The sequence below is a fragment of the Condylura cristata genome, unplaced genomic scaffold (assembly GCF_000260355.1).
Source record: "Condylura cristata isolate star-nosed mole 26May11 unplaced genomic scaffold, ConCri1.0 scaffold00027, whole genome shotgun sequence".
NCBI classification, from domain to species: domain Eukaryota; kingdom Metazoa; phylum Chordata; class Mammalia; order Eulipotyphla; family Talpidae; genus Condylura; species Condylura cristata.
Genome location: NW_004567128.1, coordinates 2020055 through 2033357, shown reverse-complemented (window position 1 = coordinate 2033357; position 13303 = coordinate 2020055). Strand labels below are relative to the sequence as shown.

The window sequence follows — 13303 nt, the reverse complement described above, 5'->3', positions numbered from 1 at the left end:
CCGATAAGCACCCCCGCGCCCTCCCCAGTGCCTTTATTGTGACTTACAATTTCCTTCTAAACATCCACACCTTAATCTGATGATGTTTTATCAGACCTGCTGGAAGTAAAATGGATCAAGTCAATATGATTTTATCTTCGCCTGTCAGAAAGACTTCCTGTCCCAGGACTATGGGAAAGGAATTCATAATGGCTGAAAATGAGGGGAGAAGTTTCCCCAAAGCCCTGGACAAGTTGCAATGTCCAGAGTACCTGGCTTCCTCTCCTGGTGGGGCGTTTGGATACACCTCGGTCTCTCTCGGGATGGGGTGCCCTTGTCCTAATGCTTTGCAGAAGTGAGCGTGCTGAGCCTGACAGCTGGCGTGAGGGCAGAGTTGCTGTGGCGGGTGTTCCTTCCCTAGCACAACGAAGCGCGTCCCAGGTGGCCATCTGCTCCCAGTGCCCACAGAGCAAGGTGTCTCGGAATGATCACGCCCAGCATGAAGCCAACACATGCTGGAAATCTCCAAGGAAATTTCTTGATGCGGGGCTCGGCGAGGGGTGGGCCCACCACTTCCAGGGGTTGAAGCAGGGTTTTCCATTTGTCCACAGAACAAGTTGTGTGCTCCCGGCTGCAGTGCGGGCCTGCCCACAGTGCCCGGCCGGCGTGCTCACACCCTGACCTGGCGGCACAGCAAGGGTGAGCAAGTGACTCAGTCTCCATACCCATCTCATGCTTACATGGCCAGCTGAGACTGGCGCAGTCTCGGCGGGCCGAGGGTTTTCAGATTTCGTGGGAAAACACACCATTCGTGGAGTCCTGCCCGTGTCAACCGCACCAGCACCCAGCATTCCCAGTCAAAAGCCAGCAGTCCCCACACGTAGAAAGAGAGGCCACTACATTTTCACATCACTGGTTAGAATGAATACTTTATCTAAATGAACGCTAAGTCTGTGTGGCCATAGCTCAATGGCACGTCGGCTCCACACAGTTGAATCACCTCAGAGGCAGCTCTTAGACCAGACACAGGTGGCCGCTTGTCTCATTTTTCGGTGACCCAGAGTCCTGGATGTGCTTCCAGTTGATTTAAGGATGAATGACGCAGAGGCCCTAACGGTTTCCAAGCTCTGAACTGCCTGTGTTGATGTGAGAACCCCAAGGTGGGAATAAATAGCCTCGCTTTGTTTTTTAACTGGCGGTCTCTGACATGATGAGACAAATCTTAGACGTGGGTTCTGAGGCAGGTGTGGCCGCCACCCGACTGACCTGCTGAGAGAAGAATGATAGAAACACACTTAAAACGCTTCAAAGGGCCGTCGGCTCCAACTCTAAGCATGGTATTGCTGGTGGCTAGTCAGACTGAACACTGTTTATCCAGTAACTTTTAGAAGGCCGCAAACCCGACTCCCTCTGGCAGAGTCCAGCCACAGAATGCGGAAACGAGCAGGGCCTCCTCTCACCCCCATTTTGATCTGGGCCAGTCAGAGCCAGGAAATTGGAGGAGAGCAGTAGATGGCAGCTTCTGTTCTTTTGCTTCGTTGTTCTGTTTTGGCCAAAGTAAATGTTTTCATGAGGCAACTGCCTGTTCCATACCCCAAACAATTAATATGGAGGTGAGCTCCCCATCTGTAGGTCAGTGCAAAAGCAATTGAGGCAGTTCGCAAGAATATGCAACGTGGCACAAGATCATAAGTGACGTGAGAGACGACAGAGAAAAAGTGGGAAGAGCGATAGATAAGCCGAAGCTGGGGGTGGAACCCGAAAAGGGTTACCACCAGCTCCACAGTGCCGCCCGGAGGGAAGCCCCAGCTCCCGGAAGCCCACGAGCAGTCTTTATTACATCACACGTGGTTCTGTAGGGTAGAATAATGTAAGTCAGCTTGGTAGAAACACAAAAGTTCCTTGTGCTGAGGCTTCTGAGAAATGTCTTCCACGGCACATTTTTCCTCATGCATGTAACTCTTGGCTGAATCTGCTGCTCCTAATATTTTGTTGATTGTATTCTCTTCCTGGTTTTGTAAGCCAGAGGAGCAAGACTTGGTGGGACAGATGAACTGGACATTGGACTTTCTCTCACTTTCCTGGTAAAGTCTTCTCAGCCAGAGTCAAGCCCCACACGGACAGACAAGCATCCATTTGTTTAGTTTTGTGTTCCCTCTGCTAGAACTAGGAAGAATGGTTCCTCTAATTAGATCTGGAGTGTGAACCGCGTTTCCTCACTTGCCAGGACGAGTAGGCACCAGTTTCATTCACCAGAGACCTAAAGGTTCTGAGGAGTTGTCCTCGAGGCCAGCCTCAGGCCCTTCCCCATAGGTAGCCCTTCACTTCTGTCACTGGTTTAAAGAGGCAGGGAAGGGATTTATTTATTCCGTATGGGTAGGAAAGTCCCTCAGCAAAGCGTGCTGGAGGCCCTGGTTGCCTGAGGGACTGTGAGGCGGCCACAGGTGCTGAGCGGCTTTTCTCCTGGGCACTGGGTGGGAAACCGCCTTGAAGCTACTGCGCCTGCGCGCACACCCTCCATTTTGCATGCACACAACTGTGGGTTTAGGCGAGGTTACTGGGAGCATGGTCAACTTCTTCGGCACCACCAAGGACTTCTTTTGAAAATTTAAACCGCAAGAAAAAGAAGGGAAGTGGCGGCGGGGGTGGCCAGAGGGGGGAGCGCAAGCAGCTTCTGGTCTGATTAATCCATCTGTGATCATTTCCCTTTAAGATGTCAGGGCCACTGTTTTGAGGAGGGTAGAAAATTCAGATGTCCCCAGGTAAGACTTGTACTTCTCGTGTTTCTGCCATCCAGTGTCCTGTTCCGCTCACGTTTCCACTATTTCCGTTGCTGTGATACTCATGCACCTATAAAATGTCATGATTTGCTACTTGTATTTGTATGTCACTTTGTAAAAGCACCTTGATTCTGGTGATGTAGATATCTTCCCAGCCGCCATTCAATTAGTGAGACATTTGTCCCCACCAGTACCATCGTCGTCGTCGTCATCGTCCTCTTCAGCACAGGAAGCGTGGATTTCCTTTTGCTAAATATTTGGGCAGGGGAAGTTAGCCCGCCGTAATGAACTTAGTGTCCTTTCAATCCATCTGCATTATTTTCAGTTCAGGATGTTGAGCAAGGTGAAAGAGCCTTTACCAGTTCTTCTTAATAGAGAGTGAGCAAACAGCTTTAATTTCAGAATGCAAACCCAAATGAAACCTGCGCGTAGGGAGGGACGTTGCGGCTCCATCTCCCTTTGCTCGCGCACCCAGGGCCCCGCCAGGGCCGTGACACGGCGGCATTTCACTGCCCTCTGCTGGCCGTTACGTGGAAACGCGCTCGGCTCCTCGAGGGGCGGCCTTGGAAATGTCTCCCCAGTTCTGTGGCTCAGCGGTCCTGGGGCCTTCCCCCCGCCCTTTGTGTAATGGGCCTTTTGTCTGAGCTTGGTCCCTCCTTGCTCCCATGCTCACGCGCCTCTAATTGTCTCCTTGTGCCAGAAGCCCTGACATGTTGCCGTCGGAAGTTTCCTTTTCCGTGGGAGGAAGGCACTCATCCACAGACTCCAACAAGGCCTCCAGCGGAGACCTCTCCCCTTACGACAACAACTCCCCAGTGCTGTCTGAGCGCTCCCTGCTGGCTATGCAAGAGGACATGGCCCCGGGGGGCTCGGAGAAGCTTCACAAAGGGCCGGAGCAGTGCGTGCTGGTGGGTCGCTTGCCACTCTCGAAGTCAAGGGAGAGTTCTCCTGGACCGAGGCTTGGAAAAGGTAACTGGGCCTAGCTGACGGGCCACATCAGGCGCCCGCATGGTGCGTGGCATGGCCTGGGGCTCGGGGCCTTCTCTCCCTCTCTTCCCTCCCCCCTCTCTGCGGCTGTAATTCCTCAAGCCTCACTGCTGCCTGGTGGGGCCCCCCTAGTCTGGGAAGAGGAGGGGAGGGCATGACACACAAGAAGCCCCCTCCAGCTTGGCGCGTGCTGCCCAGCGGGTTTGGTGCGCATTCGCAAGTCCAGGGTGTGGTGCAGGTAGGGCTGAGACGCTCAGGAAGAGAACAGCCTGTTCCAAAGACTCTCCGTGGGGGATGAAGACTGGGAGTCAACATGAGGGTCCCGTGGTCCCAGGCCGTTTGGGATCAGACTCCCGCAGTTTCTCGAGCTCTCCACAGCGCCGAGGGCGCGGCTTCCGCAGGGAGGCGGGCTGCTGCTCGCAGCTGCTCCCCAGTGTACTTGACCAGCGAGCGGTGGCCCTGTCCGGCCCCTCCAGAGCTGTCGCTCCGGGCCAGGGCTCACGGGCACTCAGCCAGTAGTGCTCTACGGATTCCTCCTCTTTGAGCGTAAGCGTGGCGCTTCATTCAGAGGGCCATTCTGAGAAGGACGCTTCTGGGGGCAGGGGTCTTTGGTCACAGCATCTTTATTTTTCTTCTGCAAGTATTAACGTGCAAACATGATTTTGAACTTGAGACTAAAAGCAGCAACCATGCTCCCAGCGGTGTCCACGCCCGTCTCGCCTTCCTGCACATGCGTGTGGCTGCCCCCGCCCACCTTCGCAGACCACCGCAGGGCAGCTGCGTTTGAGCTGAGCTTGTGCTCCTGAAAAGCCCGCCGTGCGCCTTTGCATTTGGCTAACTTCCTTCACGGCCGGAATACTTTGCCGTCAAGCTGCTCTGCCATCCCTCCTTCATCTTCCCTTCCTCTGTAGGGAAACCATCTCTAATTGTGCTTCTACCTTAATGACAACTTTTCCATATGCAACTTTCTCTGCAACAAGAATGAAAAAGCAATCTGAGAAGACTCCTGCTGCCATAAAGGCACAACTCATTGGGGTGTCTAGGGACTCAAAGGGACGCCCCTGAAAAATCGGGGTGTCTAGGGACTCAAAGGGACACCCCCAACAAATTCCCCCGCACAGCAGACTCTTCCCTCCCAGGCCCAGGCTGTGGCGCAGCGGCTCTGTAGCTGGACCTAAATGTGCTTCCTCGGCTCACCAGCAACGGGCCCGTTCCATCCAGCGATATCCGTGGCCAAGCTGGAACGCCGTCGCTCTCAGTTCTGCCCCCACAGTCAGGTCACAGTGTCTGGAGGCATTTGACCGGCAAGGGCAGCTACTGGTGTCTTGTGAGTGGAGCTCAGTGATGCTGCTCAAGCATGAGCAGGATGCTCCCCACACCCCAGCAGGAAACGAGCTCACCCCAAATCTCAGTAGGGCCAGTTGAGCAGCCCTGTCTAACCGGAAATGCTCTCCTGGAAATAAGCTCACCCCAAGGGAGAGCAGCAGTGGCCTCCGAAGCAGTGCCAAGCACCGAGTAACCTGTGCTACAGTCTCACCCCGCAGCGCCGTCCACACCAGGCTGGGCCTCTGCGAGCTGTGTGTTCTCCTCCCGTGACAGTCGGGGACAAGAATACAGCTAATCCTCGTCACATGCTTAACACAGAACTTGGCACGTGATAAGCCCTCGCTCATACCCTCAGGGTCAGCCTGTGTACACCTGTGCAACCTCTTCTCCGGCCTGGTGCATCTGTCTGGATGACGTGAGAAGATGGGTATAGTCATTCAACATAGGGAAGTGCCCGGGAGACACCTGCTTCCAGAAGTGGTCGTGATCACATGCCACACGGTGGTGTGGATTCAGTGGGGTGGTGGCTTCCAGGAACATGCGCGGGAGAGCCAGGGCAGGCATGGGGAATGTGTGGAGTGAATCTGTGATTTCCTGAGGTAGCACTAGAGATGCAAGGGCTGCAGCTGGCCTGCTGGTCGCCATCGGAGTCACTTCCTGTCACTTCTGTAACAAATGACCACAAACTGGATGGTTTATCATAACACACGTACTCTCTTATACCGCCATCCAGCAGAGGTCTGACACAAGCTTACAGGGTGGCGTGAGCTCCCTTCTGGAAACTCTAGGGGGTTTGTTCCCTTGCCTTTCTCTATTTCTAGGGAGCACTGCCATTCCTTGGCTCGTGGCCCCTTCCTCCACCTTAAAGTCAGAAAGTTGCACCTTCTCGGCTGCCTCCTTTCGTAAGGTCCCTCGCTGATGCTGGGCCGACCGGATAGTCTGGGCTCATTTCTTCATCTCAAGGTCCTGAAGTTCACCACACCTGCAGGGTTCCTTTGAATATAAGATCTCTGCCGGTTCTGGGGACACTGACACAGATGTCTTTGGGGCTCCTTGTTCCGCCTGTGGGCACTGCGATACACAAAGGGCCCTGTGCACATCCCAGATGGAATAAACCCCCTGAAAGGAGGTCCACACGGCGCCTCAAATTCCTCACCATTCGAATACAGTTGCCTTCAGCTTGCCTTGAGTTACACGCCCTTTTTATACACTTGTTCCTAGATATGTGCGAGGAACCTTTCAATATCTGGGGAACTTGGCATTCAACATTAAAAAGTGGATCCAAAGACCCTGGAATGACAGGTAAGGCGTTATTTTTAAAGACTTCATTGCATTTTCTTTTGAAATTAATTTAAATTTGTGCCTTAGCATGATACTCAGGCGTGCAGATACTATTTCTGAAGGGGGAGAAGACTGGGCTTTGCCTTTCCACCAAAACCCATCATTCCCCGACGATAGTGCGTTCCAGTTCCTTCGCCAGAACTTTGAGCATGCTGTGTGCAGCTTTGTACTCTTGGACTAATTTTGATTTTCCATCACCGCTTTTAAGGGCCCCTCAGACTGGCAGTGTTCTCATTGCTAGGATGAACTGCTTGGGCAACCGTGTCCACGTTGGGGCTGTTTTGTAATGAATTGTGCTGGCAGGAACCTCTGAGGCACACCGTTTGTATTTTGGATTTTCGGCCACTATGAACCTTTTCAAGAATCCTGAGGGACAGCCGCTGCCCGTCCCCCCGGGGTGACACAGACACCCCTTTGGCCCTCGGGCAGGACGCTGCCCCCCCCCCATCACTTACCATCTTGGGCATTTTGAGCCCTCAGTTTGCGTTTCTGTTTACTCATAAAGCAGAGTTGCAGTTTTTGATTGGAATCGGCCATGTCTTGCCCTTGCAGGTTCCTACGGGGACATCTTAGAAAGCAGCACCCTGCGACCGGGACCGTCCTCCCTTTCTCAAGGGAACCTGTCCCCGAACTGGCCTCGCTGGCAGGCAGGCCCCACAGAACTGGACAGTGGGAGGCAGATCGTTGGCAGGACTCAGACCGCGGTCACCAGGGCACAGGGCGCCGCCCACCCGGCCGCGCCTCACGTCTGCAGCACGCCTCACCTGCAGGGCAGCCGCCAGAGAACGGAGCGAGGCCAGCCCAGGGCTGAGCAGTACTTGACTCTGAGCAGCGCTGAGGACCTCTCCGAGGAGGGTGAGCTGGCTGGGGTCTGGCTGCCTGGCCGCAGCCAGCCTGGGCCCCAGGGACCGCGGGAGAGGGCCAGGCCCGACAAGAGGCCTCCTCCGCCTTACCCTGGGCCCGGGAAGCCAGCCTCAGCCTCATCCCACCAGCCCACAGAGCCCCCCTGGTGGAGGCCTCAGGGGCCAGAGGAAGGCCCTGGAACAGCTGTGCAGGCAGGAAGCCAGGCGGCCCAGCCAGAGCAGCTGGCGGGCCCGCCCAAAGGGGGCGGCACGTACTCCCGGCCCACCAGTGAGGCCAACAGCAAGACCTTGGGAGAGCCCGGCTGGCTCGACTGGCAGCGAGAGCGGTGGCAGATCTGGGAGCTCTTGTCCACCGACAACCCCGACGCCCTCCCAGAAACGCTGGTGTGAGCGCCCCACTCCGGCCCTCCCTCCCAAGCAGCCTTCTTCCACCCGTAGGGAAAAAGTTGGGGTTGGACAATCGGACACTCCTTTTTTTCTCCTTTTACACTTCGAACAGCAACTTGAGGAATTCAGTTCACCTAACACGTAGAGAGCACTCGCCCCTTGCCATTGCGCCAAGGTTCTTTTGCATAGCCAGCTGACGGCGCAAACGCCCCAGGCAGCGTCCAGCGTAAAAGCTGCTCACGTGGCCCTGTATCACATAGAACTCGCGCTTTGGTATAGCTTCCCTGTGTTTATGTGTCTTCAGTTTTGACTATCGTGTATTCGGTAACAGATTATGTATGATAATCATGTATGATATACTCACCGAAAACAGAAGGAACATTTTCTTAAATCACTTATACTAAGCAACGAGACTCTATAGACTGTCCTAGAATGCGCACAAGCCGGTTTCTGTGCTTCTGCCGCGGCCTTGTCACGGGGACAGCCCTTCAACGCTTAAGGAAAACACTAACAAAAGAAAAGAAAACAATACGAGAAGCCATATTTTTATATAGTAGTGAGATACCAAAAAATAGTCACTGAATGCTTTTCATACTGAATATGTTTTGAGGAGAATATTACATTTGATACATTATGGAATATATTTTTAGAATCTGTTTAGAAAGTATCCAGCTCATCAAACGAGAAAGGCCATGCCTGACACAGAAAGAGGAATAAGAAGTTGTCTTTCCCATCTAGGCCCGACTCAGTTTTATATAGACCACATATGATATATATTTATAACGTATAATTGTGTGTATTTTCAGAACTGCAAACTGGAACCAGCTAGAAAGTGTTTAAGAACCTAGAGGGTTGAAATTACAGAGCATGGTTTTCCCTCTTGCCCCGTAACCAGTATTAGCCAAATTATTTGCCATGATTCGTTAAGTAAATCACCTCTGGGGAGAAGCTACAGCTGTGGACTTCCATTGTGCCAAAGGCTGAGGAAGGATGTCTTTGGGAATCTCTGCTGTAGGCGGGCCTTCTCCTGTGCCACAGTGCAGTCTTTCCACCGCAAAACCATTTTTGACTGACAGGTGGCGATTCGCTTCAGTATTTGAGGAGTTGTTGTTTTCACTTCATAAGGGAATGTATACTACAGAAAAAAAGATTTTTTTTATAAAACATGCTACTCTTAATTTTCATGTGGGTGATGACATTCTCAGTGGTGTTTCTTAAAGCTCTATCTTGTGCCATGATGAATAAAAAGTTAAGCAAAGACTTTGTTCCCTGGCATTGAATCTGACGGCGGAACTCACACCCGGTTCCAGACTCTTCTATGTTCACAGGTCCCAGGGTTCTACATCACGGTAACGCCACACGTGCCCAGCTAGCGAGCTGCAGAGCACTGGCTTGGGAACAGCAACCGGTGACACTGACACATTAGACATTTACAGGAACTTGGTCGCAAGCAAAGCCGATCCCTGCATCGGGGATGAGTCGCTGCAGCGCCAGCGCCTGGGTCTCCTCGCGGCGGTCTCCTTGCCGGCCACCACTCCGAGTTTTAGCTGCTCTGGGGGGTTCAGGGCACGCAGTGGAGTCTGGACGTGTGGTCCATGTTTCTTACCTGGCGCGCTTCTGGCCTTGGTCCAGCGCCCCTGCTGCCGACCCGACCGACCTGGGAGGGCCTCCCCGCCCCCGCCCCGCTCTTCCTGGCGGCCCAAGCAGCCAAGAGTCTGCAACCAGACCGGGCAAAGAGCGCCTTTCCCGCTCGCCCTGCGTGGTCGCCCTGCGCAGTCGCAGCGTTAAGCCTGCCACACTCAGGCCGCTCTCTCCCTCCTTTCTGGACCGCCCCCCCACCACCCCGAGGCAGGGGCCCCCTTCCAGCCACTCTTCCCTCCAGTCCTGGTTCCCAAAACGTCCAGATCAAGTGGCCCTGGGGTCAATGTTTGTGTCACAGGTTGCAGAAGGGGTGTGCACCTGTCCACCGCCAGACCGAGAGTAGTTAGTTCAGCAGATTGGGTCTGGACTAGCTAGTAGAAAGTGGCCAGGGTGAGCACCCGCGCCCGCGCCCAGGGGGAAGTCCTGGACACCGCTTGGGCTCCCCTTCTCTTTGCGGGGTCAGCCCTGCGGCGCATCTTTACATTAGCGAGTGACGACTCGTGTCTTAGGTGAAACACACACAAGACCTGAAAGCCGAGTGGACACTGAAGTCAGTCTTACCACCTGGTACGTGATCCGACGCCTGACAAGAAAGAAATACAATGCGAACTATGCAGTTCCACAGAACCGTGTCAGCCCCGGGCTCCGCGGACCAGCGATCGCACACGCAAGAAATCAGGAGCCCCAGATGTCCAGCCTCTGCTGCACGCACTCAGGCGTGCTTGCTCTCTGGCTAGGCCCGGGGGGTGATGGCTGAAAGGCAGAAGATGAATTTGTCTCCATCCATCCATCCAAGGGGCTATTAACATACGTTTGTTGTGGGTTTTCATAGGGAAGAAAAACTCTTATACCAAAGGAGTTTGTGCAAATTGAGGACATTTCTAATTAAGCCCCTGCCTGCTTCTTTTCGTATGCACATTCTAATACACATCTGCTTGGCAAAGAAACAGCCCTGGGATTCAACCTAAGGAAGGGAACAAAGCCCAGGCCTGTGCTGCAGGGCTCTGATAAGCGAACTACAGGAGGCCCAGCAGCTGAAGTAGGAAGAAAAGAAATGACTGAAGAAGACTCACACAGAGATGAAAACAGGACAGCACCCCAGCCGGACAGGACTCTTAAACAGGACTAAATCAGCAGCAAATGTTCTTCTTTCAAGAGGATAAAAACTATAGTCCAAAGGAGAATTCCAGTAAAGGCTGGAATTCGTGGGCACAGACCGGACGGCAGAAAGCTGTTGTGGAGCCGTTGAACCACAGACAGTGGTCCTCGGGTGTAGACCCCTGGCCTGGTGTGGGCCGAAATTCGCCAAGGGGCACTCAGCGCCACCCCAACCAGAGGAGCACCCCCCAAGAGGTGCAGAAGGGAAAGATTCTCTACATTCAATTGTGCCAAAATCTATTGAGCCTGGAGCAACCGGCTCACCGGGACGGTGTCAGTCTAGTAACGAGAACCAGCGTCTTGGGGCACAGACCATGTTACTAGCTGGCAGGGTGGGAAGGGAGGGGTGGGGACCTTGCACCACTCAAGTGTGGGCACCGAATGTGCTGTGGTGCCCAGCTGAATCCGAGTATCAGCTAGAGGGCCGATCACGTTGGGTTCTAGCCCGTGCGGCTTCCGGGACATCCTTACGCTCCAAGAAGACCCATTGTGTGCTTATTACACCAGACACATAGGAGAGGGTGCCCGACCTGCAAACTGCACGATGTGCTGTCCCTGCACCCCCACGCAGCCTGGTGCCCTCACGCAGTGTCGCAGGGGTCTCAGCCGTCCTGAGGACCCAGCACAGCCGTGCCTCTGGGGGAACGAGGTGGTGTCCAGCTGCACCGGCCCCGGCCCTGCATGTTCCTTTCGTTTTTCTCCGCCACGGCTTCCCTGGGGCTCAGCCTTGTTGGCGCGTCTCCTGTTTGGCCACCTCCTTCCTCAGGCAGGCCCGCTGCTCCCTCTTGGGTAACCTCCACCCCTTCATCTCTGCTCTCCTGCCCCTCCCACCTCCACTTTGCTTGGGAAATACACCTCTTTCACAGGCAAGTCTCTGCACAGAAGACTTGCAGAGATCAGGACTTGCAAGATGATGGCCGCCCTCCTGCCCTGGCCCACGGGACAGAGGCTGCACAACCCCACTGTCCCCCACACCTACCCTGGGCTGTGACCCACCTCTGGCCCAGAGGAAAAGCCCCCGTCCCCGCTTTAGAACAGGCTTCTGCACTTCTGTTCCAAGGGCCTCCAGTGCCCTTCCCTGCTTTTCTTATTCAGTCGAACACTATTTTCTTTGTAAAATAGGCTGGCACCCCCCCCCCCCCAATCGCACTGAATCGCCACTCCCTCGGGCCCTGGGCGTGGCTGCAGACAAGCTCTGCGCCGGGCCACTGTTGAGTGTTTCCTCTCAAGGTCCTTCCTGTCCGCTGTGATCCGGTGGTCACATCCAGTTTTGGTTAATGGATTCATCCAGCCATCTGTCCCACCAAGACGTGCCCGGGAACTCAGTTCTGGCTTCGGGACCACAAAGACAGATGAGCCAAGGTCAACCGCTGTGACCCGTCCTGGGAGAATAGAAAAACTGCCCATGCGATGCGCAGGCGCCGAGAGTCCCAGTGCTTCGTGCAACGTAGGTGCTCGGTGAATTGTGGGCTACACAGATGAGTCTGTGCACTCACCTACCCACAGGCCTACTTTGGCGGGAGAGCGCCTTCTAATTAGGACGTGGCGATGACCAGGTACTTGTCATCCACTCTTGGCCTTCACCACAGCACCGGCTCCAGGTCCCCAGAGCCTCACAAGCTCCAGGGTGCTGAGGGGTTGAAGGGGCCTCCTGTGCCTTGATGAAGGCAACTTCTGGAGAACACCTGAGGGTCGCTGCTGGCCTGAGAGGGCAGCCAGCTGATTACAGGGCCCGCCGCCCGCCGCCAGCAACTCACGGGGCCAGTGAGTTCATTGGTCACAGCTGCCGTGAGGCCTCCAAACCGCGGAGGGCCCAGCGGGCTTCTGGGTGGAGATCCCGGAAGAGCGGCCGCCTGGAGGGCGCAGGAGCTCGGCCCTCGCGGTGCCCCCACAACTCTCCCATGCGCTTGTTGCTGAAGAATCTCCTTGGCAGTCCATCGGCCAGCTAGTGGGTAAACTGGTTTCCTGCCTCATGAGCCGCCCTAAAGCCGACCCAGTCTGAAGTGGGGGGAGGGGGAGGGTCTTGGGAGGCTGAGCCCTTCACCCCGGATTCCGACCGGCTTCCGGGGAGTGTCAGATGGTGTGGGGGCCGCCACGCTCGAGCTGGACTCGGGCTGCGGGACGCCAAGTCCTCTCCTTCCTTCGTTTCTACTTCCATACCATGAGTCGACTCACCATGACTCAGGCCTTAGGGCTGGTGAGTCTGGTTCCCGCGCCCGTTCGAGTTAAACGAGAGGACAGAGCCGCCCGGTGTCCACTAGAGGGCGCAAAGCGTTGTCGTTCTCTTGCCTCCACTCGAAGGCGCTGCCCTCCTGGCTCACAGGGTGCAGGGTGCGACACCGCCCCTCTGACGCCTATTGGCCCTGGGCCCTGTGGACGCAGCTGGCCAGAGACAGCTTTTGAGGAGACAAGGGCTCATTTCCTACACATAACGGAAGCCAAGGGAAGAAAGTCCTGGCTCCTAAGTGTTTCAAGTCCAAGGTTTATGTATCTAACTTAGGCTGGAAAGGGGGTGGTGGCAAAGAAATGGCTTCTACCAGAAGAAAAAGTACATTGGTTTAAGAAAGACAAAGTGTTTCAGGAGACACAGGGGAGGTGAGGAATTTTGTGCACCTGTTTGCACAGGGAGGAGTGAGACTTTCGATGCTGTTTCCCAGAAGTTGCTGCTTTCAGCCAGGTGAGGGAAAGTCCCAGGAGGCTTTTCTCTGCCTCTGCAACCTCAGCTGTCTCCAGTGTAAAATGACCTTTATGCCAAGTGGAGGGTTACTGTGGGGTTCCACACAGGCAAAGCCAGTTAGCGGGAGGGGTGCGGCCCCTTCCGAGACCTCACGTCGAATCGCT

General features: G+C 54.9%; 1 protein-coding gene across 4 annotated transcripts in view; it reads left to right on the top strand.

Annotated features, from left to right (window-relative positions):
• Nucleotides 1-8898, top strand: part of ARHGAP6 (Rho GTPase activating protein 6) — a 357916-nt gene extending 349018 nt beyond the window's left edge. For all 4 annotated transcript variants that reach the window (XM_004689847.2, XM_012730354.1, XM_012730355.1 and 1 more), the window contains exons 11-13: nucleotides 3460-3728; nucleotides 6294-6374; nucleotides 6966-8898. In XM_004689847.2, the coding sequence (XP_004689904.1) occupies nucleotides 3460-3728; nucleotides 6294-6374; nucleotides 6966-7666 (1051 nt within the window). In that variant the 3' untranslated portion in view covers nucleotides 7667-8898. The remainder of the gene's footprint in view (nucleotides 1-3459; nucleotides 3729-6293; nucleotides 6375-6965) is intronic.
• Nucleotides 8899-13303: the final 4405 nt, after the last annotated feature.